General features: G+C 39.7%; 1 protein-coding gene across 1 annotated transcript in view; it reads left to right on the top strand.

Moving 5' to 3' along the window:
• LOC146315960 (NT-3 growth factor receptor-like) overlaps positions 1 to 26,325 on the top strand; it is a 262,392-nt gene that overhangs the window by 32,994 nt on the left and 203,073 nt on the right. Inside the window, exons 2-3 of the mRNA XM_084734986.1 lie at positions 11,791 to 11,865; positions 13,872 to 13,943. Of these exons, the coding sequence (XP_084591112.1) occupies positions 11,791 to 11,865; positions 13,872 to 13,943 (147 nt within the window). The remainder of the gene's footprint in view (positions 1 to 11,790; positions 11,866 to 13,871; positions 13,944 to 26,325) is intronic.

Here is a 26,325-nt window from a genome sequence, read left to right as displayed (position 1 = left end):
TGTAGGTTGTAGATTACATTCCTGGGTTGTAAGATTATCTGTTAATGTTTATGTGTAATGATTTTTCACATTTTCCAGTCCAAATGGAGCCAGATTAGTCTAGATCATGTGGTGTTGCTGCCTCCAAATAGCAAACACAAATCCAGTCCAGAGCTGTTGGATGCTATATGACTACTAGATCCATTACAATTAGACAATTGCAATTTCTCAGTTTGTTACAGCAAAAATGGGCAAAGATATAATCAACTCTCACATTATATCTTAAAAATATAGTCTTTTTTCCTGTGATGTCATACAAATACATTATGTGCGGTCAGATTGTAGAGTTATGTGGAATTGTACATTGTGCTCCAGATCTGTCACTACCCTAAAATCCTTTTTTTGAAACATGGCAATGGTCTGCATATAAATAAAGTGGGTTCATACTTACAGGTCCAGTTCTTGAACTGAACCAATGTGAGCATGATACATTGTTTCTGTTTCCCAGTTGGTCTGGTATGCGTACAAGGTCACAACAGTCAACAAACTGTACACACAATTCATATGCTGTTAATGTTTGATTATTGGTCATACTGTCAATGAGTAAAAAAAGTAACAAAACCCTGGATTTATCAGACAGCAGCTATTTCATTTAATACTGCAGGCATTTCTCACCTCATCATAATTGACCCTTCGCTAAGCCCCACCTCCACACAGCAACTATCCAATCATAGCTTAGTAACTGTCACTAGAGCTGTCAAGCTTTCTACTTCTCTCCATGTTGAAGGTGTGCAGGAGGCTCAGAGAAGAGTGACACTCATTTTCATGTTTCATGAGTCTGGATGGTGGCGTCTTTTTCGCCCTCTCTTAGAATGGTGAAACACAAGAGCACACAGGTGGAGAATGGATTAAACTCTGTCTTCATCTACTCTAACATAAGCTGTGAACATTAGCGTGTCTGGCTAATGCTAGCTGACTAGCTGCAGTAACTTTACCTCCAGCCAATCTTGTTAGATCCCTCTGCATCTGCATTTGTTCTGTGTGGGGTTGAGGAGGAGGATGTGGGCTGACGCAGAATTAAAGTGGGTCAATGATGATGCATCTCTCTCTGGCTCACTGTCTCAGGTCTAAGCCAGGTTAGTTTAGCTCTTATCTCCAGTCCAGTTGGTCTGGCTGGGTGATACATCTCAAGATCTGCTGCAGTCCCTGTGCTTCCTTTTCCCACGTTAATGAGTGTATTTCTGCCATCTATCATGTAGCTATACCTGCCAAATTTCACCATCTAACCAGTGCAATGTGAGCTAGCTTTAGTCTCAGTCTTTTAGCATTAAAGTTATATCATGTATGCAGCTGCTAGGTAACTTTAAATAGGCACTTTCACAGAGTTCTTGTTTTAAAACGTGTCAGATGGAAACATCAAAACATCATCTGGAGACTTCTCAGCTGACTCGAGGAGGTAGCAATAGCTTACATTAGCCAGCTACACTTGTGAAATCTGCTTGTGAGTCATTATTTAGCTGACAAAATCCACTGTCGTCAGCTAGAAATGAGAATCTGCTTTTGTTTACATCTCTAAGGAATCCCAGACCTTGTGTTTAAACGATGACTCCAAATTTTGATCTTAAAACTGCCACTGTTAACACCAGAAACTGCATAAAAGACAGTGCGAGGATGGAACGTTTAGCAGGCATAGCAACAATAACTAAGGAGGGAGGAGCTTAGCGAACAGTCAATTCCAGGTTTGCTCCTTGCCAGTCCACATGTGGTAGCGAACGTGCTGCTCGTTCACCAGCCACCAAAAGTGAAAAGGTTTTGTAACCAATGAATGACACATACGAAGGTACACTTCTGTGACTGGTTTGAATGGTGTTCAGACTAAATAGGACTGGTGTGAACCTGCCCTTAAGCACATCTACCAGTTGGAGAATGTTTATTTCAACTAGTTTTCCTATTTCTGTCAATTCCATTATCGCTGTGTATTTGTGGCAAATGTTTAGTTTGTTCTTAGATAAAATCAGCAGATTGTCAGCACAGTGACTTTGCTCTACAAACAGACATGGTTCCATGATATTCATTCTCAGTGCAGAGTCGGAGGACTGCCTCATATGAATAAACCTCCCACCTGTTTATTCCTCTCCTCCCACCTGTGCACTGTGTGCTTTGTGCAGGACATAAAAATACTACACATATGGGCAAAGAGAATTTCAGGATAAGTCAGTAAAACAGCCAGAGCACAAAGTAATCCTTTGAATATCATTCAGACCATCATAGAACACTAAAACCCTCATATGGAAGATACACTTATGGAATGAACAAAAAATGGTGATTAGGAAGACAGACACCACCCAGACACCCATCTAAGTGACTGCACTTCTTCTCTTTGTCTCTGTTTCTCTCTGTGCTATAGAATCATGACAGATTAGAACGGAGACTACAGCTACATCAGCTTCATCTAACAGACATAACAAGACCTCACTAACTCCTCTCTGCTGCTTTTCTCTCTCCTCTCTATCTCCCTCCTGCTTATGTCTCTTGGTATTTCTCCCCTTCTCAGTTCTTCACATACCACTTCTTTCTTTTGCTCTTTGTTTCATCACCAGCTCAGATTCTGCAGCCAATTGAAAGATCTATGCCTGGAACTTGAAAGCATGGTACATTGCATGTACATACTGTGAACACGTATGGCCTGCTTCATTTTGGGCATTATTTGTCCACTTCATTAGAATACAAATTACAGATTGTAGTAAACCATGCATGTATTGTCTGTGACTTGACATTGTCCTAAGACACATTTTATAACTTAGGTTTGGATTATTACCCAATTCTTCTCAGCACATACAGTGTTAAAGCCAGAAAATGCTCATTTAGACAAGGTGTCTGAGTTTTTTGGTGGAATGACTGTCAACTGTGTGTGATAGCTTTAAACTAGGACAAAGCCCAGCATCAAACATCAGTGTATGAGTGATCTTTATCATTCTGTACAAAGTGATCACATACTTTGCATACTTTGATTTCCCCTGTTATCTTTTAATAATGGAAGAGAATGTATGGAATTGAGAATGGCATGCAGTTTTGCAGGTACTTTGTCATAAACCAAAATATCTGACACATTCAAATTTTGACTTGAGGTGAACTTGTGGATGCAGGAAACTGCAAATGTGTGAACCATGGAGATCTGTCCAATAGCTGAATGGGTCTTTGACCCACTAACTTGTGAATTGTCAATTGTGAACCTTGTGGTTGCACCAGAGGAAAGGTCAGGGCACAGCAACCCATCCAAAAGTTGTTGGGATTCAAGGTGGTGGACTGACCGACTAACACTGCCATCCCTGGAAAAAATACCAGCATATTGATGATTCTGTTACTTAGAATCATGAGGCTACCAGGGCCTCGGACTTTTAGAGGTTTTTCAATGCATAGTCATGGCTCAGCGGCAAGCAGCACTTTATCTTCCAGTTTCACAATGGCTATGTTATCAAATTGATAACATAATGCCCAGCCATCTGAAAGAACAATAACAGCCCCACATATTAGCAAATTGAAACACTTCTGTAACAACAGTTTTAAGATTACACATTTCCCCCTGGGCAGCATGTAAATTACAGCAGAGTGAGGCTTGCATCAGGCACACAGATCTGTGGCAAAAGCACCCTCTTATGATGTCTTCATCTGTACATGGAGGGGTGGGAAATGACTTCTTCCTTTCAACCCTTAGCACTGGTATCACACACATATGCACACACACACACACGCATGCATGCACATGCCGACACGTGCACATCAAAGATGATTTAATACTTAAACATGCTGTCTGTTTCTGTGTCAGCGTGTCCTCCATAATATTAATTTAAAGAAGTCCTGTGTATCACCCCCACTATCCCTCCCACACACACACATACACACACATTTGTTGGTCTCTTTGGTAAATGGAGCTTCATGAATGTTTAATGTGTTTGAAACCAAAGACAGCAATCAATTCAACCCTCACACCTTACACACGCATACACACACACAAGGAAAACACAGGCGTGATCACAACTCATTCTTTCTAAGCTCTCTCTCTTTGCTCCTTTGTGTTTCTTCTACTTCTTTTCTTTTTTCTTCAGTCATTTTCATCTCTCTTTCTCTCCCCTCTCTGTGCCTGCTCTGCGTCTAGCTGAATGTAAATAGCGTGTGATAGCTGAAGATGATGGAAGCAGCTAGTTGGCCCCAGGAGGCCTTTCTTTCTTTTAATGACAGGTTGGCTTTCAGAGAGCGTGAATACATCAGTGGCTGGAGAGGCAGCATCAGGAGGAGGCTTTAGACAGAGAGTGACAGCCAGAATTCGTACAGGATTTCCCAAGGACACATCCAGAACATAACTCTTGAGAAGCAGTACCTGCAGAGGACACCAGAGCAAGAACACAGATCTGAAAATCAAATTTACTTTCATTAAAATGACAAACAAGAAATGTAGCAGTAATTAACAGATTTTTCTGCAAATCCTTGATTTTTTTTTCCTCAGGCAAAAGTCTTTCTTGTTTATGTCTGTGTCTGTGACACTCTGGTAATTTTCTGGCGTGTTTGTACTGAGGTGGGAGAGGAGGCACAGCTGAGGCTCTGTTTATGCTGATTAAGCAGCACAGTGCAATTTTTATACCAATTTTGGCATGAAATTATGTTTGCGTTAAAGCAATTTCTTTCCATTTTCAATATTTTTTTCAGATTGATACAGTATGTGTATCAAAATGCAATTCGTACAACACTGACATTCTAGTCTTCCCTCACCCTCCTCTTCCAAGCATGTAGGAGAACTTGTGGTGGCCCCAAGCTTCACAAACAATGTGAAAGGCCATATCTAGAGCCAGTATGTGGTGTGTCTGTTCAGGGCTACTGTAGAAACATGGCGGTGCAACATAGCAGTGTCCATGGAGGAGGAGCTGCTCCCTCTGTAGATATAAATGCCTCATTGTAAGGTAACAAATACAAGCAATTCTTATTTCCAGGTGATTATACACTAATGAAAGCATACATATTAATATTATAATAATGGTTGCAACTACCTTAATTAATCACTAATTTTATGCACCACCACGCAAGCACATGCAAGTGACTTAAATCAAACACACCCTCAATGTTATGTGACCAACAGGTGGATGCTGGGTTTGGCTGAACACTCAAGTGTTCACTTTGGATCCTCCTTCAGTGACTTCTGTGTTCACTGAGGAGCCTCCTCCTTCAGTGAGGTGTGCAAGGCTTCTCTACTGTTGGTGACTCTTAACCTCAGTCGTGTTGTGATTGCAGAGCCTCACTGAGCTCAGACTGTGTGAAAATGAGCAGGTCAGCGGGGACCACAGAGGCTCAGTGGACTGGTTTGATTATTCTTTGAGAATGAATGAGCTGAACCTAGAGATGGTTGAGGAGGACTTTGTGATTCACAAGACTCAAAATGACAAGGGGAGAACAACAACAAACATGTTGAACTCACTCTTCAGATGAGGTCGTCAACAACTATGTTGCTTAGCAACAGAGCGTTGTGCCTGTGTGTGTTAATGTGCAGTCTCTCCTTTGTTTTAATGTGTGTGCTGAATGTGTGTGTTTGAGGCTGCAGCTACTGTGGACTTTACAGTGGTCTTGCACTAGAGGCTCATGAGTTACACACACTGTATTTAGCAGAGCTGTAAGATTAGTATCAAGCTGACATGGAGTTGATGGCATTGGATGATATGACCTTGATATTGGTTAGGTCTGTTTAAGAAAAGATAAGCTAAGATAGGCTTTTATTGTCTCCCTTCTGAGAAATTTGTCTTGTACAACACAGGCGACATGACCACACACATACATACAACCAAACTGCAATTAACATACAGTATCACCACCAGATCCATACAACAAAAAAATCATAAGCCCAAGAGTTTTTATTGCACTTTGCCCTAAATACAAGTAGTTGCACAAAAGTCCAATACAAAAAATAGAAAAAAAAAAAAAAAATTGTTGTATCCGTCTATCCATTTTCTTCCACTTGTCTAGGTCTGAATTGTGGTTAAGCAGGCTTAGCGAAGGAGCCCAGAAGCCCCTCCTCCCTATAGCTACAGTACAACCTCCAGCTCCTTCTGGGGGATCCTGAGGTATTCACATACACACCTGATGGAATCTATGTTCCCCACATTTGGAATTCTTCCCTAAGGAGGTGTTTAGCTGATTGGATCCAGCCCCACACTCGGTAACAGACAACATTTTAATTCTGCTTGGTTGTTGTTTGGTCAGTTAACAAAGATCCTCAGAAATGTTTACCATTGGGTGTGTGTACAGACATACTAGAATGCTGGTTTTGAGCATCATCATGGTTTTTATCTTATTCGGGATATGATGTTTACATGAAAAACCCAGTCAGTCCTGTCCCTGTATGATTCTAACAGTATCCAGGTTTCAGTTGTATCTTGATCTCTTATCATCTCAGCCACTCTGTTCTGGACCAACAGTGAATGTTCAGAAACCAGGATAATGTGTTTACATGCTACAATATCCTGATTCTATGTGAGTAGCATCCATATGTCTCAAAACTGTGTGACACCAGGATAAGACATTTACATGCACAAAAAATAACCAGGATACTTCAAAAACATGATCATAACCAGGATACTCATGCATTAATGCATGAGCCAAGTCTACAGTGATAAATCTCATTCTCAGGCATTAATATATGACCTTTGTGATGTGATAGCTCCATATAGTAATATCCTCTACCTCCCTAACTGTGTGAAGTGTGACAGAGATGCTTCGGGTAGGCATTTGTGATGCTGCTTCTCTGCAATAATGCTGGTATGCAATTTAAAACCACCTGTAAGCCTCTCTCTTGGTCCTTTGTTCTATTTTTCTCTCAGCTAGCATCATTGCTTCCCCCCTCTTCTCCTCCGTCTCTCTGACTCTTACACTTTGGAGGCAGAGTGCGTAGGAGGCTTCTGTAATGTTGCAGTTCCTTCTCTGTCCTGGCAGGCAAACATTGATGGTTTGTGTGGGTGAGAGGTCTGACTCTTCACACACTGCCAAGATCAGGAAGGAAAGGGAGGAGAGGGGAGGAGGGAGGGGGAGAAGAGAGAGGAGGAGGGGGCGTAAGGACAGGGGCAGTAGTAGTGTTGGCCACCAATAATCAGTTCTGGGCTCGAACTTCTTCCACACATACTGCAAAAACTTAGGATTAATTGAGAAACATGCTTTTTGATTCTGCCGAATGACACTGAAGGAAGAGTTTGGACGTACTGCACTTTGATCAACATCACCTGCATCAAAATCATTAATTCATTCATTTGTGTTCTGTAACTGTTTATCCTTGAAGGGTCACAGGGGGTCTGGAGCCTATCCCAGCTGAAATTGGGGGAGAGTGACCATTTTGTGGTTTTAAATTATACAGATGTAACCCTCTTCTTGTAGATGTAACTTCTCTTTCTTTTTCTTTGTTTAATAAACACCAAAATCGTGAGGCAGTTCAGTCCATCCAACTTCGGGGTTCACAGCAGGCTTCTCCCTTTACTGTTTGCACATGGCCTCTACTCTGTACATAACTGTCCCCACAAAACAATGGCTGATAGGAACCAATTAACTGATAGTCAAGGGGAAATGAAGAATCTACTTAATTACTGCACATGAAAATATGTAAATTAAATTATATTTTAAATGCTATAAATGACAATGAAATAATAATGTGTTTACCAGTAACTTAATTCTGGAAGTGCATAATAATGCTGTGGCAATATTACCACTGAAATATATAATGTACCCAGTACAATGTACAGCTTAATAAGAAACACAAAATTAACACAGCGATTTAAATAATAAAAATAACCCAAAAATATAATGTGTGCACTAGACCTTAAGATCTGTGCCCAAACCTGATGGGATCCAACTGGTTTGGATCGAGTTGAGCTGTATTTCTCACATCTTTCATGGGCTCACATCGAGTTTGGGCTGTATCATTATTATTGTTATTATTCATTCATTCATTTTCTGTAACCACTTATTCCGTAAGGGTCGCGGGCTGCTGGAGTCTATCCCAGCTGACATTGGGCGAGAGGTGGGGTACACCCTGGACAAGTTACCAGTTCATCGCAGGGCTGACACATAGACAGACAACCACTTACACTCACATTCACACCTACAGACAATTTAGAGTCACCAATTAACCTAGGATGCATGTCTTTGGACTATGGGAGGAAGCCGGAGAACCCAGAGAGAACATGCAAACTCCACACAGAAAGGCCCTGTGGCCCTGGATCGAACTCAGAACCTTCTTGCTGTGAGGTGCAGGGCTAACCACTGCACCACTGTGCCGCCCTATTGTTATTATCATTATTATTATTATCACTTATAGTAGTAATAGTGGTAGTAGTTTTCTCCTCAGTTTTGTCATTGCCAGTTCAAATTCCCCACATGTATTGTCCCTGTCACTGCCAGCTACTGGTGTTTGATACATAGAGGGAACTTGTTAAGAAAAATGGCTGTAGTCGGGTTTGGGTTGAAATATGCTAATGAAGGTTGGGCAGAATTTTGTCGGGCTTGGGCCCAACTTTTCAGGCCCGAGATCTAAAGTTCTAATAATAATAATAATACGGTTACACAATACTGCGAAAGCTGATGTCTACATTTTCAATACAAACTAACTGACACTGACAAAACACTTTTTCAACACATGGACATGTTAAAGAAGACAATACTTATTCACTAAAGTAATCAGCTGCTTTTAGTGGTTTAAATGTGTCCACTTGTTTCATGTTTTTAAATAAAAAGTACCATCAAATAGTGTTTATTCTGAAAATATCTTACCTTCTGATTCTGAGATGACTTTTCTGTGTGTGTGATTTCTGGCTGCACATGCCCCTGCAGTCTCATGCCCTTAAATGAGCATTCGTGCTGGTTTACTTATGTTAATAAGGAACAACTGGCACTTATGAGGACAAGAATTCATGATTCTAAGAACACAGGTGTAATAGTTTTGTGGTATAAGCACACCATCGTAAATCTGACTTTTTCGTAGGACTTTTCTGAAGGATGAATTGAAGAGGAATGTTTGAATGTTATCAGGGTATCAATATAGAAAGAGATGATAGTCCTCAGTGTTAGGGCAAGTGAGTCTGATTTGCCATTCTGTCCAGAGTCTGAGAGACTGGAGTTGTTCTCTGCTATTCTGCTCTACACAAACATGAGAGAGAGAGAGCCAGAGAGTCCCAGAGACAGAAATAGAGTGGAGAAAGAATGTTTCATTGTTTCATTCATCAATCTCTCCTGTCCATGTCCTGACAAACAAACCATTACTTCTATAAAGATCCACTTTAAACTGTGTAGAAAATGACTGAATGATTCCTGAAGCGAAACAGCATGTGTGCACGGACATTAGGACTGTCTTCATTCCATCACTTACTTTGTCCACTCTCATTGGCAGTGTGTCAGTTGAGCCTGTGAATGCGACTTTTGAACAAGCAACGTTTGTTAGATGGAGCAAACCACATGGTGACCATTTAATTCTTCTCAGAGCCTGAGCAATGGACTTACAAATAGTTGGCAACCAGCATTAGCATTCTTAGCCATCAGGTTGGAAAAAAGGTTCTATTTGTCATAGTTTTTTTTTTTTTTTTTGAGTGATTGATATTAAATCCACAGCTCATGAGAATAGTAGAATAAGAAGGTTGCCATTCATAAGAAAGTCTTTTCTTAGTATGTAGTAGTAGTATGGGTTTGCTCAAGCTAAGGCTGCTTTTTGATGTGAGCTGTATTTCAAGAAGGCTGCTGTGTGTTCATTCCATGCTGAAATCTATGCAAAAAAGGCAACTTTGTTGCTGCAAGCCAGAAGGATTTAATTTATTACCAAGCAAAGCTCCTTTTCTGACACTGGCCATTCCACATGTGAATGATTTCATATTCAGAGATGAAAAGCTGCTACAGTGACTGTGCAAAAAGCTGAGAGATGCAGAGAGAACTCAATGGAAATACTTTAACAAGTAGAATTTAAAATGTATTTATGAATATTCTCAGCTGTATAAGTATCTCTAAAAGCCTTCTATTTCTGTATATGTGTGGGACTAGTAATTCGTGTGTTACTGGCTATTTAGACTTTGAATTGGATCATCGATCTGTCATTCAATTAGTCAATGAGCAGACTCTCAGGGGGGCAGACACTGCTGTCAGGTAAAAATGAGCTCAGCCAATCAATGTGCAGCTCCCACTGGGTCTGGAATGACAGTAATGTCCTCATAAAAGGCTGCTGCTCCAAGTAGTTCAGTATGTCATGACAGGCCCATCCCATAATGACTATTTTACAGCTGATCTGCAATTGTTTCAACTCCACGTCATTTTTTTGAAGCAAAATACGAAACATTGTGTTTACCATCTCATCTGTAACTGAGTGTGTCTGCTGTTTGGTGCTGGGCAGGTGGAGTGCAGTGGGTTTATTAGAGCTTTTTCCCTGAAAACAGCTGCCTGTTGTGTTGAAGAGGGTGGCATTTTCTGTACAGAAAATCAAAAAACAATTAAGTGAAAAAGGCTAAAAAGCTGTGGGTAGAAGGCTCAGTTTTAGTCTATTGAAGGCCTCTGGTCCTTTAAAGTAGGTTCCTACCATGCTGGGACACAGCTTGTCAGTATAAGGTGTGTGCAGTAGTCTTAGGTGTCAAGTTTTTTTAATTATTTTTTGGGCTTTTTTGCCTTTAATCATAGTGACAGCTGAAGACATGACAGGAAAGGAGGGTGAAGCCGCAGACGGGATTCGAACCGGTGGTCACTGCAGAGTTTAAAGTTTAAACGTCAGTATATGGTTTGAGCAGACCTATGTGTGTGTGATTATGTTCACAAGACTGACATTAGGATGAGAGACACAGACATGCAATGACTGTCAAAGAGAGTAAATATGCAAAGGTGTTTTGGTGAATCAATCCAGGAAGACAGATGGACAAATAACACCTCTCAGTGATTTTTCCATCCATACCTTTGTGCACACACACACATACACACGCACACACAGAGTCAGGGCCAGGAGGAGGTCTCTGGGGTAAACAGATGTTCAGTGTGATGTGATTTGCGTGTTTTGATTTGTTGCCATCCACTGCTGCATCCAAAATGGGCCACTATCCTATTTCTGCTGCCAGGCTCCCACAAGGCCATGCTACAAACTTTCACAGCCAACACACCACAGCAGCCAGTCAATTCAGACCATGTCTACATGAGGAAACACATTCAGGTTAAGAGTTTGCATTGTTTGCAGTAAACGTGCAGGGTAGCACCACTGAAGAAGTGTGTACACTGCACTGCTCACACTGCTACTGCCATACTAGTAAGCCGGCTTTCAATATCATAATGCAAACACCAGTTTTCTATATAACAAAAGCTCACATGTTTAAGTGTGTCTATGGTGTTATAGCTGGATTTGTGTCATTATGTAATACTAATAACTTATGTATTAAATGATTTATTAGTGTCACTGATAGACTGTATGACACTAGGACCAAAGTTGGAATTTTGACAAAAAAGATGTGGCCTCAGCAGGTATTGAAGTATGGAAAAAAGTTTAGGCATTAGCTTTGATAACACATTTTAGCCAATGCCAAAACTACCAATAACATTTGGAGATCAGTTTGAATTGTAAGTTCCTCACTCGTAGCCCATTTTAGTCCAGTCATTAGTCCACGCACTGTGAGGAATTTCCTTAGTGTAAGAGTAAAAGAACACATCTGTGACACACAAATAAGGAAATGTGGCAGCTTTTCTGACATTTTATACACCAAATAATTGTGAAAATAATCATAATTTTTGACCCTTTTAATATGTCTTGTCTGTCCTACTTTCCAGACACATTGAGAACTGGACTGGGCTGCAGACCTTGAGGGATGTGGACATGGAGCTCTACACTGGCTTACAGAGGCTGTAAGTGCTGACACATTCTCCCTTTATACTGTATGTCTGTAAATCTGTTCATGCAGTCAGTCTATCTTATGCTGATCTAAAGCGCAAGTGGAAAGCGTGAGGGGCAATGGATTTAATTTATTCAAGGTGTGTGTAAATCCACCTTTGCCGTCTTGTGCCAGGGGCACAAGTGGTATTTTGCCCTGCCCCGCCCCTTGCGCCACCAGCACAATGCAGGATACACCTATCAGATGTGCCCAAGTGCCCTCATTAATTCACAGACGAGTTTAAGCCGAAGATGCAGTAAACCAATGAGAAAGTCAGCTCTCACCACCTTTAAGAAGCAGGTGCGCAAGGAGCACAAGCTGTGTCAGGATGACAGGAAATTTACCAGCAGGAAACAAAGAGAAAAGATTTTCAAAAGCGAGGAGACAGATCTCCTGGTATGAGGAATGAAAGCGTGAGAGCATGCAATATGTGGAAACAACAGGATGTCTCCATAACAGCTTCATGTGTAAATACTTTAATTTACATGAACGTCTGCATAAAACAATACAATAAATGAAATTGTGTTGTATTTCATAATTCATTATCATCATAATCATTATTATGCAGCTCCGTTGGCTGAGGAGCAGGGTAGAGGAGTGAGGAGTGGAGCAGAGAGATGATGTGGACGAAGAGAGAGGTGAACTGATCCAGTCTGGCCACGAAGCTGCCATCTCAACCTGAAGTAGTTATGTGGCTGTCCATGCTCCTCCTCCTTCTCCTCTCACTCCTAATTCTCATCTCCTCCTCCCATCCTCGTTCTTCTGTCCTGTTAACACTACTGTGGGTGTAGGAAACAGAATCAGACAGTGTTTCTGAAGTTTGAAGTGCGCAAAATTACACACAGGAATATCCAACCAGCTCTGACAAAAGTACACATACCTTTTTCTCTGCAGGTCTGGATGGTTTTGTGTGGTCAGATATAAAGTCTTGTTCATTTTGTATGTTATAGATCATAACTGTTCAATCCTTGTTTTTCTGGATCCTGATAAACATTCCAGCTGCTCCAGCTGTCATGCTGATCAATCTGTTAAAGATGATCTGACAGTTGTGATTCCATCCTATGTGCACTTTGCAGGTCTTTAAGAAATTTATTTGGCTTTATAATTATGATAATAATTCCTTTTTCCTTATTAGTGAGATTAACTTTAAAGATACACACACATGCACACAGCTGTTAAACATAAATGACATGTGTTTTATGATTGCAGAGATGTGAGTGCACACCTCAGCAAAGGGTGAAACACACACATGTGAATGTTTTGAACTTCAATATTTACACTTTATTGCTGATAGACAATATGTTCAAATGACACTTTACTAATCCACACTCATGTGAGTGGAAAAGACTGAACATAAATGGAGGTGTTTTGTGAGTGTGGAGAGAGTGTGTGTGATTCGGCCAAATGCGCCAGGTGCTATCTTGTGCATTCAGACTGATTGCGCCACAGACTTTGCGTTTCGACCAGGTTTTATCTGGTCTAAGGCACAAGTGGTTTTTACTCCAATGCGCTGAGCACAAGATAACAAATGTGCCGGGCCACGCCTTCATTTTGTCTTCATGTTTAGACTTCCCGCCCACGGCTGCGCAGACCAGGTGCAAGTGCATTTGCTGTCTTGCAGACGTGGCAAAAATGGCACTTGTGCCACTGTAAGATAGCAAAACCACCTGTGCCGGGGACGCAATGGTTTTGTGCCGGGTGTAAGATAGGGCCCAAAGTCAGAACACCTGCTGTCATCCATATGCTGTCAGCAGGTGTCACACAGAATCCTCCATAGTTCAGATATTTATCCATAATCAAGACAGATTCTTTCTTTTTTTCTTGCATTCTTTCTTTGCTTTGCTTGAGTCGTGTTCTTTGGAAAGTGCTCGTGTCTGCTTCTTCCTTTCCTCTGACTGACAATTATTCAGAATGATGGAGCTGTAAGTCTTTCATCAGAGCTCTTTTTCTCTTTTGTGTGTGTGTGTGTGTTTTTAATAGAACTATTACGAGGAGCAGCCTGCATACGATCCAGGCTCGTGTTTTCTCCAAGAACCCCCACCTGCGCTACATGTGAGTGCATGCACACACACCACACATACACACACATACACACACACACACACACAAAGGCAAACATGAACAACATGGTTGCATACATAAATAAATAAATGCATAAATATACGCTTTCACTGATCCCTATTCTTGAGCACAAAAAAGACCTGTATATGTCCTTGAAAAGAGTAAACACACACACACACAAACACATTGGTCTGAGGCAAGGATTTTTTAAAATAAAAATAAAAGTCAATGACAGCAGCTGCACAGTGTGACCGCAGTTTACAGAGAAGTTATCAGTGACCACCAGTGCCCATAAATCAACATGACACTCTTTCTTCTGAGTGGATCATGGTACATAATGAGCACATATCAGAGAAGCTGGGTCTTCTAAAATGTAGAAGCTACCCTACTACAAACTCTTGATACATTAATTCCTTAAACCTCCCCCCAAACATTCCCCACAGGCAACAGGACAGGCACACAGGGTTTCCACATGGATTAACAATGTTGAATATTGGCTATTAAATCAGATTATAGGACTGAGAATATGTCACATATTTGGGACATATCCTGATTCTGACTGAATGTTGATCTGAGCAGTCAGTCACAGTCTGGAGTGATCACATATCAGTCTGAGAAATGGAACAGCAGAGCAGCAGCCAGTGTCCAGACAAGTCAAGTCAGGCACAATATCACACCAGGATCATAGAGACAGGCTATCAGTGAAGACAAACAAGCTTTACTTTCTGCACGTAGTCTGTACATTTAAACTGCTTCTGCTTCTTATTTCCTGCTAAACTGGTGATTGCTTCACAGCATCTATCAAACTCTGAGGGTCAGCTGGAAGGAGAGAAACTCCTATCTCCCTCTCCTTCTCATATTGCACACTGTATGACATGTATGTTCCATTGACTGATGATGCAGAAGCACTTAACAATGTTAAAACATGATCACAAAGTTTCTTCTGTGTGTCAGTTTTTAAAAACATCTAGAATATTTGAACAATATTTCGTACAATCTCAATGCAGCTTGACATGGCATGACTTCCTGAGCCACAGTGCTGTAGTGTATTTACCTGTGCGAAGTTGTGTGCACTTTGAGCCGAGTACCCCCCACATGCTGTGGCAAATGCACTTCAACCACGGCAAAGATGCACCCTTCTCGCTGTAGGGTGGGACACTTTTAAGTGTTGCTACTGTATGCTTGGAGTTACATTCCTTCTTATTTCTACACAGATTTATGTTCTCCTCCACTTTCCTAGACTGCAGGCAGACGTAACATTTATCAGGACTGTCATTATCTATAAGTAAATCAGCCTTGTTCAAGGAGAGCTGGCCCATAAGCCAGGACTTCATCTTCTGTTTCAGTGGTGTGAACAAGCTTTAATGGAGCACTGAGGCCAGCAGGGAGCAACACTCAAGCAATGATTTCTAATAACACATTCATGTATGATGTTTGACATGATGGATGTGAAATTCATCCCCAGTGATCCACTGTCATGTAAGCAGAGCATGTGAGCAGAGTGGAGCGATGAGAATTTCCATTCCTTGCTCATGGAGCTGTTCGACCCCCCTGGTCTGCTGCTCAAAGCTGCACCAGGCGCTCCGCTCATTATTGCTCCACCCTCAACTGAGATTTCATCCCGCTCCACTCAAATCGCTAACTCCAAAAAGAAAAATCTGCTTTGTAATTCAAATATTTAGTTAGTTTAATCGGTGGTCTGTCGGCCAAAATGCACAAATGCTTAGATTTGTAATGTAATCTTACATTGCTTACTTATGTTGAAGCTTCTATGGCACACTGCAGGCTTCACCTCACCTCACCTTTTATTGAGGCAGCAGGATCATTTACATTTACAGTTTCACTCAATTTACACCAGTGAGGATGTTTTAACCACAGCAGATGGCAAACACATCACAGGAGATGAAGAGGAAGAGACTGGACAGTTCATCAAAAGGACAGTTCAAAACAGTGTGGGACAGACTTGTGGTGTGAGCAGTACCTGAGCAAAATTGGAACGGGATGGAGCACGACATAACACAATGTTCCATCCTTTTAAAAAAAAACCTCCCCTGCTCATGCTTCCTGCTCACTCCCGCTCTGCTCCGCTCACATGCTCTGGTCTTAAGGACTAATGATGCGGTTCTCTGATGCTTTATCTTTTAAATGTGTTTGAAGTTAAACATATATACATATATATATATATATATAAGAATATATATAAAAGAATATATAGAATATAAAGGAAAAGAATATATCAAAAGAAAGAACAGATTTTCTAGAGAGAAAGAAGAAAGTGTTGTTCTGGCTTCATTTTTGCACTTGAATACTGGTGCATTAAAATCCACTTTTCAGACAAAAAAACTGAGACAGATTTCATATTACATGTGTAACATCACTGTCACCAGTGTGGCTAAATTTAGTTGTGTGTGTGTTCTGCCCCTGTTCAAAACACTCTGTCCCAGAGGCTGTCTGCCCCAGCTATAGAACAAGTCAGAGGGGGCAGCGGTGTGAGCAGCCTCACTGTGTCCCGGCTGCTGTTGAGGTCCGGGGACAGAGCATGAGCAGCCTTGCCTGTGGTTGGGTCAAGGTGCTCACTGCCCCGCAGATCTGCTGCTGAACACCGATGTTTTAATGCTAGATAACACCATCCTCTTCTTCTGCTACTCAATCCCAGCGGCTCTCTTCTTCTTTAAGTGACAATCTTTTGTCAGATGATGCATCACAGTGTCCCCTACTGCCTGGCAGTGAAAACAGCAATTGACGAGAGTTAATAGAGTAACATGGCACAAATTATGTATGTATGTATTATGCATGTTAAAGTAAAGCTAGATCTTGTTTGAAATTGGTTTTACTGTGTTACTTTCATGGTTTCAATGTATGTGTCTGGAGTAGTAACCCTGTCTCAGAATAGCATGCTGAAGACCTTATCTAGGGCATAAGAGAACATCTCTGTGATCTTCATTGGGCCGTTGGCAGGTTGCAGAAGTAATAATCAATCAAAATGGACAAGAATACAGACTAGAGCTACTGTAGGCTATTTGCATTTAATACAAATGAGTACAGCAGGAAAGTATGCAAAAATGAGTGAGCGAAAGACAGCTGCATCATCAGCATCATCAAGTTACCTTCATGATAAAATACTGTGAGGCAGAGAACATTATATGCTTTTGCTTTACTGATCCAGGCTTGGACCAGCATCAGTGGATACTATAATGCCTGTGAAGACAAACACACTATAATAAAACACCTGTCAAGTTGAGGAACTACCACTGAAAAATCTAGACACATTAATATTGGAAAAATTGAAATGTGGTAGAAATAAAAGTCTAATAAAAGTACAACCAAGAGCAGTGATGATTTGTCATTTGTACTGCTGTCACACATGCAGCCTGTAGACAAATGGACATGGCAGACTACTACCATTTAACAGCATGGAACACCTAATAACCTCCACTATTGTACATGTGATATATAATATGTATTGCTTTGTGCTTTGCATGTGTCTCTTGTGAAGAGATTGAAGACTGAATCAAATCATTGACAATATTTTATTTAAGGGTAACTGCACCCTCAAATCCTGCTAGAACCCTTCCTCCCTGTAGAAAGCGTGGCTTCTTGGCTACAAGTGTGTAACATGGGGGTTAGAGGACACAGGGGGACACTGAGTGACCACTGCTCAGTGTAGCAGAGACAAGCTAGTAGTCACCAGTCATGCGACAGGGAGTCTGGTGGAGCTTTGACCATCACTACAAACTGTTTATGACCCTTGGGGAGATGTGTAGGCACCTCTGTTGTAGCTGAGCCAGCAGTTCTAATATCTGGGAACTGTGTGTGTCTGTGGGGGATTGTCAGTACATAGCTATTCATTGTGGCTAATGTAATTGTTTGTCAGGCTCAGATATCACAGTGTGCCACTGGACAGGAATACATCTAATTTTGAGAAGAAAAAGCTTTCTTTCCTTGCAATATGTTTTTACTGGAGAAATTCATGTGATTATGTGTACAACACACAAAAACATGACTGTGGAATACTGTGCACTTCCTTGTTAAAGGACCAGTATGTAGGATTAATGGCATCTAACAGTGAGGCTGCAGAATTCAACCAGTTGAATACCCATCATTCACTCCTCCCTTCCAGACATATTCTGTCAATAAATCCCCATAAATATTTCAAACTGGACCTATAAAGGTCATGATATGCATGAATTTTAGTTTAATATATTCAAAAATTAATGACAGTTATTAACAAAGTGTGAAAAAATAACTCTATAAAGACATCTGTGTATTGTGTTGCAGATATCTACTGAAGTTAGCATGTTTACCAGTTAGCCACGGCCTGTCCTGTCTTGTAATATAACTCTGTACCTCGATGTGTAATATTGAGTGTCACTGTAATGTCCAGCCTGTCCTCGGTCCAACATAAGAGGACGAAGAGGCAACACTGCCCCTACAGCACGAAACCCTGTTAAGAGGCTAAGACAGAACCTTCGTCAAATGACTTTTGTAGTCATGGTGACCTCAAATGGCTTTAGTGCCTAAACCTAACCCAGTACTTGTTTGTGTCTAAACCTAACCAAACCACAACCCTTTCACAGTGTACCTTCTCCTTCAGGATCACACACAGAGGGGTGGTGACATTTTGTCAGTATATTACAAGCTGAGATGAGAACATGTACAAGTATGAGGAGCAGTAAGAAACCACTGTGCAGCATCCAGGAACCAACTCTTGTTGTAGGCCAGCATCCAAGCATAATAAGGCATAATACATGAGTACATGTACTTTGTCAGTACCAGAGCCTATTGTGATGAATGTAAAATGCTACATTTAGTGAGAACACAACTGATGTAACAAATTCAATTGCATTCATTTGCTTTTCTGCATCTTGACGTCTTGTATCGTCTGACATAGCAACTGTCTCCAAGGAGGAAACAGTGGCCAATCAGGGCTTCAACTGGCTCTACATGGGGGCGGCCATCTTAGTGCTGCTGAGACTTCCTGAACAGCAGGATGCAGGCAGATGGTGTTTGTTTCTCTCTGTGTGTATGGGCATGTGGATTTGTGTGGATTTGTACGTGTGTGTGTGTGTGTGTGTGTGTGTTGCTAGGTTACTTGGACATTGTCACTCCTCTACACTCCTCTTCAAACAGGCCCCTGATTATTGAATTTAATTGAAATGATGTTAATAATGTTAATCATGGAAAAAAACCCAAACACAATTCTGATGCCTTCACTTTCTCCACATTTGACATGACTGAACTAATCTCAACTTTAGTAAAAATGGATTTGTTTCATGCATCTCTGATTATTTGTAAACATCTTTGAGGTTTTGTTGTGAAATCATCAAGACTGTAACAAACACTCACTGTTTATGAAAATTTTGATGAGAGAATTGAATGGAACCCAAACACCTTTGACTGAAAATCTGGAATATCGAGGCTGAATATGCTGAATGGATGAACCGTGCGTCTATATATTTCTACTGATGAGGTGTTTACTGTCAGGGGTGGAAGTAACTAATTGCAATACTCAAATTACTGTAATTAAGTAGATTTTTGAGTACTTTTACTTTTATGAGTTAATTTTCAAGTCTTACTTGTAGTTGTACTTGTACTTAGGTATTAGGCATTACAATATGTAATCTACTTAGTTTTAAAATCATAACTGAGTACTGAGAACAATTTGAATTAATATTGATGATTTATTTACTGGGAAGCTATATCAGACTCCAAGAAACAAATGCATCTGTGTAAACTTTCAAAAGTTTTTCAAAGTCACAAGCATTTATTGTAAGAGCACAATTAGTTTAAAACACAATTAGTTCGATGGCGCAGACAACTCGTGACGAGTGTCCATGTCACTGACAAGCGAAACAACCATAGACTACACTGTGTCACACTCACACAGGCACAGACAGAATGACTGACAGTTTTAATTACTGTGGCAACACCTGTCATCCCACAGCTCAGTCAGTATTCTGAAAATAGCCCATGCTAATCAAGAGTGTGTGTGAGTGTGTGTATCCTCAGTAAAGAGAAGTTTCATCTGTGATAGTCATTACAGATATCAAGCATAGACAGTCCTGTACTTCATGCAACAAGACTGACAAGAGTAAATGGAGAGCATGGAGAGAGAAAATAGCTGTCATTATGAAAAGTCATGGTGATAGTGATGATACTGACAGTGACAGTGGTGGTGATAATGGTGATGACAGTGATAATCATATATCCATCCATAGTCACACATGCAGGATGTAAACAAGGTGTAAAAGTGAAAAGCCATCCAAAATCTAGTGCTTGAGAGGAGGCGGTAAAAAGATTGTAGTTTCCTCCTTAATGAAGAACTGAGGCTGCAGTCAACTGGAAATCATCCCATATGTTGTGACTTCACATGCACTGTAACTTTGTTAAGTCCTGATAAAACTGAAGATGACTAGAAGAGAGTTTATCAAGATGCACAAAGCCAGACAATCAACACTGGATATAAGTTTATACATTTTAAATGGATTATGTGTAGATACATAACCCCCTCCCTGCTACATTGATTTGATCATAATAACCCTGTTTGTACCAACTGTGGCCTAGAAGAAAACACTTTATTCTACTGCCTTTGGAGTGGCCCCCAACTTAAAAAAATCTGGGAAGAGGTCATACAAACTATTTTGGGTATTATTTCTATTAGGTTATATATTTGCTCTCAGCTATCAATCCTTGGAGTACTTCCTCCTACGTTAAAACTGTCAGGTGCAAATCAAAAGATGCTCACTTCAGGCTAAACACTGTATTGCAACTACCTGGAGTAGCACAGAGGCACCCACAGCCTGTCACTGCTTTAAAAGTATTTCTAACTGTTTAGCCATGGAAAAACTGACTTACCCTACCAAGGAGAAAAGACTGAGGTTTTTTAAAGTATGGGAACACTTTACTGAATATCTTGAAAGTCACCGACCAAGATGTTTACTGAGTACTTGAAATGAGAAAATTGTAATGTTTTTTTGTATATTTGTTGTCTTAATTTTGAAAAATTCTATAAATATGTTTAAATTTTAAAAATAAAGTCATGATAAAAGGCACAACTGTGTCAATGGGTTGGTTGGTCAGTCCACCACTTTGGTTAAGACAAATCAGCAGCTGTTAGATACATTTGCTGTTCCCATGAAGTCAAACTTGATGTTTTTATCACATATGTATTGTACTATATCAGGGATCTGCAACCTGCGGCTCTTTTGTCCCTCCCTAGTGTCTCCCTGTGGCTTTGACAAAAATTGATTTGGCAATGACTAACAGTTATTACATTATACATTATAAGTTTTAATTTTAAACTATCATCTTTGTAGACATAAAGTGATTCTTACATTCTGGAAAAAATGTGCAACCTTTATACCAAATAATAAAAAAAAGCTTTAATTTTTAATCAACTTAAATGTGTGTAATGCATCATAACCTTTGTCTAGTCTTGAGACAAAGATTACCTTCACTAGCTATGAATGGCAAATCCCAAAAAAGAAAAGTCAAGGGAACATATTACAGAGATTTTACAGTAGTTGTGGCTCCAGAAAGATTTTATGCTTTTTTTTAATGTCTCTTTTGAAAGTACAGCTGGCTCACCCCAGTGCTATACCTAAACCTAAACCTAGGTCATCTATATGCCAGTATCGGGCCCAACAATGACAAAAAGTTTCATAGATATTCTTGGGTATACCTAATGCTATTTCACAGTTTGTCTCTTCCTGGAAAATGATTAAAAATGTTGATGACTCATCCTGCACTCATGGGTTTATACTAATTTTGCATCCAATGAAACATGTTCTTGTGTATGGTGCCACCGGAGCATGGGAAGAGAATATGTCCCTTCACCAGAGCAGACTGCATTGTTTCTGGAGGCCTCACTTTACTAATACACAATTTTATAACATTATTCACTGATTAGGGAATTTGTTGGGAAAAATATTTTTTGTTTTTCCCTCTGATATTCTCAAGCTGCTCAGCGTCAACTCTCAGTTATCAGCAGAACCTCAAGCTCAGCAGCCTCCAATGAGCACGGCCAGTTACCGGGACGAACACAGCCTAACATAACCCACTCAGCCATGACTCAGCTCCAGACCTGGCAAGAAAACCACTTCAGTACTGTGGCCTATTCCTTGTTATCAACCCGGTCTCTGTTGGTCTCAGAGGCTGCTTTGATCATGGTCTGGATGTGTTCACTGGGAGCTCTCAGCCTGCAAAGAGTCAGCAAATATGACTCTTCTTCCTACATCCATGGACTGCTTCAGCTGTAGATGTCAATGACAAGTTCCATAGCTGCATGTTTTTACAGGAAATGTGTAAGTAATTAGCCATTTAATGGGAACTTCAGCAGAGGATGAATGTTTTTGGAGATGTTGGGGATCCCCCCAGTTTTTAGTAGTGCCACCATGCCATATTACTCTTAGTAAATCCAAGTAGTAACATGTTCATCCTCCTAGAATACAATTCTAGCTCATCACCTGTTGTCAGATATTTCGCAGTGGTGGAAAGAAATTAAAAAAAAATTAACTTAACTAAAGATACAAACAAAAACAACAAACAAAATTCAAATATGTGCATGTATATAAACATGTATATGTATTACCACCTACTTGCAACACTTGTGAATTATCACTTGCTTTCCATGAACTTTGAGATAATTTGTGGGTAAATTAAATATATTACTTGATAATTACTACCTATTTACCATGAAATGATGGGACCTGGAAACTGAAGCATTATCTTACTTTTTAACCATTGATCTTTAATGCATCATCAACAGCAGACATTCAATCAAAGATGTTTCTGTTTCTCCAAATCTTCAGCCCAAATTTCTCCCAACTTCCTCTCTGTTCTGCTCAGTGCTCACACCTCTGCAAACTTGTGCTGCAGATTTTCAATTTTCCTTAACTGATAGTTGAAAATGGTAGCAATTGATTAATCACTAATAATGTATAAGATGCAAAACACATCTTTCATCATTCATCATTCATTTAATCCATGAATACATTTTTCATTTGTTAAATTCTCAATTGGGATTAACTGATTAATGATTAATCATTAACATCTTCACTCTAAACCTGCTGCAACTGTATTGTTTTGTCTTTTTTGTCCATTTTGGTTTTCATGGGCTCATTTGTGATCAGATCATCTGATTGGCTACTAAAATGTAGACGAAAGGTTTGGAAATTGATTCAAATTGTACTGAGTACTATAGTACTAACTATGATTTTGAAAGTAACCAAGCAGAGTACAGACTTGAAAATCTACTCATATAAGTACAAGTGCCCAAAAAACAATTTAATTACAGTAACTTGCATACTTGTAATTAGTTACTTCCACGATATAACTCTGGTTAATTAGTTACTTCCACGATATAACTCTGGTTCATTCATTCAGCATCTTCACACCACAGGGGTTGAAACTGAGTTTTACATGAACACTGAAGGAACCACACTTACTATTACCAGGCAGAGAAGAACAACAGGCCACTCATTTAGAAGATGTAAAGTTAAATTGTGCTTTGGAAGAGGGAGAGGTGCTATTTACTCACTGTGAATAAGGGACATGCCAGGTGGACATTGACAGAAATCTGTGAATTGACTGTTGAAACTTGTGTTTTTACAACATGAGTTTATTTAGTTGGTTGTAGATGTTATTTGACTTCATTATTGGGTATGTAAGTCCATAACACTAATCTACAAAAACACAATTGTTTCAATGTAATGAATCTGACTGTCTGGCTATGTTATAGTAGGCTGAACCCCAGAGGAGCATAGTGCTGACAGACATTCACACACCTGGATATGCTGCTACAGGTGGCTATTGTGTGACAACAACAAATTGTATTAGGCCTTTTGTTTGTATGAGACCAAAATCATTCACCCCTTTATCTCTATCATTTATCCTGACCCTTCAACAAGTCACAGACTGTGGTTTATATGTCTGGGACTCTTAAATAAATTTAGCAGATGATCGTTAGAAGGCATAGCTTCCTTTGTTGTAAAATGTTAGATTGAGGTAAAATAATTTTGATAACATTTGTAAAACATAATTTTTGCACCTGTGTGATCAATCAATGTTGTGCACTGCGGCAAAAGACAGCTTACAGCTTACGATATACCATAGCAGCTCTTCCTGATGGACACACACTAATGGACAGTCTGGGAAACACTAATAGGAAAAGTTCCTTTGCTTAAGGTATACCTTAGAAACCTCCTAAGGTACATTGAAACTGGGAAACTCTGCCCAGATATATTGCCACAACATTTTATATATAAATCCATGGTCCCCAGGGGATAAATTGTAATAACTGATGATCTTTGGCTTTCTCTCTAGTGCCACCATCAGGCCAAATTTATAATTTGTCCAGAACTTTTATTTATGACCAAATACCTCCAAAACTAACGGTACTCCCATCAGCATCAGCAGTACTTTGTTTCAAGTAATGGTTTGGCAAAATGTCAGCATGCTAACATTCTAAACTAAGATGGTGAACATTACCTACCACCTACCTACCAGTGACATGCTGACAAAGACAATATAATACATACACTTGAAAAAATGCCCAGAGAGCAGCAAAATGAAGTCTGTTGGAAGCTGTAGTATAGTATAACACACATGTAGGCAGTGCAATTTAACTGCCTGCTGCTTCTCAGGCACCACTGAAGAGTAATCAGAAGAAAAAAACAGAAATGAGAAATATAAATGCAATGTGTCTGTCTTGCTCTCTCTTCTCTTCCCTCCTGTCCTGAGAGGAATACTAATGAGGGCCATAATCTCAGCAGCTATGAATAATAAACATTGTTACATCACCAGCTGAAAGGCGAGCAGGGACACAGACAAAGCTGGAATCAAAGAGGAAATGTGTAACCCATAGATATAAAACACTAGATGTAATGTTATGTCATAACTCGTGGTATAACCATCTAATCTGGGTAGCTCGTGTTGACAGTCACCACCTATGGGCAGCAGCTGTCAGTAACTTTACTAAAAGGACCAAAGGGAGCAGGGAGGCTGGCATCACTTTCCATTCATCAGTATATAGAGTAGATGAAACATCTGTTTTTTCACGTGTGGGTCAAATAAAACTACAAAAAGTTAGTAGTCAGTAGCTACCAAGTCATGGACCAGTTGTGTTACGGAGCTAAATTAGAGAACAGTTATTTCTGCTCTCAACAGCATTGATCTGTTAACTACAAAGAGAAGCTATAGCTCACCTGTTCTGAGAACTGGAACAAATCATGTCCTTCCAAAAACCCTAAAACTGTAAAAAATAAAATAAAATAAATTAGTATCAACACTCTAATTACATTTTTGGTGAAAACCTACACCCATACCCAATAATACCATTGTGATCTTATTGACCTCCATGGTCAAAACACAATTTCACACACAATTTCAGGATTCACACACATTTTCCAAAGTCAAATTCAGGCATTTTTCAAGGTGTATTTTCAAATTGTTCCAGCACCTTCCAGCTGTGGTAAATTACATATTTACATACAAGATGATTATTTCACTTCTTCATCACATTAAATCCGATGTTGTTGTGCTTTTATCAACCATAGTTATGCTTTGAGACAGAATTCTACACACGGGTGACAAATCAAAGGAAAACAAAGTTTCATGTTTCAAAATGTGTCACCTGTCTGTAAGTAGATTATGCATCCTGTTAGGGTTGTGAATTTTGTCCATTTTCCTTAACTAATAGTTGAAAATGCTGACAATTGATTAATTGATTAATTATTCATAATCTGTAATGTATAGAACACACATTAGTCTAATTATTTTATCATTTCTCATTTCTTTCTTGTTTTTTTCTGTCTTTTATCCAATTAAGTTTAATTTTAAGTTTCCTTATCCAATGAATGGCTCTGCCAAACAAAACAGTGTGGCTCAATTAATGCCATCTCTAGACTATCATGTATTTATTAATTAAGACATGTTCAATTGGTTAAATTCTTATATGTCAATTAATAGATTCATGATTAATCATTAATTTCCTGAACATTCTGGCTCAGCAAATATCTGACATATTTTATTTCTTTATCTAAAAAGTTAACTTATTCAGTTAGCAGTAATTTATTATGAAAGTAATGTGAGTACAATTAATTACTGTTTCAAGCACTCTATCCATTATCCAAGCATTTTTCAATCCATGAAAAGTCTGTATAGAAAACTATTCAAAAGGATACGTTTCTTTGTCCTCAATTAAAAATAGTGGTTCCTTAGTCAGCCACAACTCTGTGATAATGAATGATTATTATTTTGTTGGTGAGGATGAGTGTGTATCAGCTGTTCTGTTGGGTTGTTGAGCTTATATTAGAACAGAGACATTTAAAGTTTCTAAGAATGGAAACAATGTAATTTATTTTTATTTTGGACA

Source organism: Lutjanus erythropterus, chromosome 13 (assembly GCF_056507025.1).
Source record: "Lutjanus erythropterus isolate fLutEry1 chromosome 13, fLutEry1.hap2, whole genome shotgun sequence".
NCBI classification, from domain to species: Eukaryota; Metazoa; Chordata; class Actinopteri; order Lutjaniformes; family Lutjanidae; genus Lutjanus; species Lutjanus erythropterus.
The sequence above is the reverse complement of the archived record's forward strand: the minus strand, read 5'-3'. Positions and strand labels throughout refer to the sequence as shown.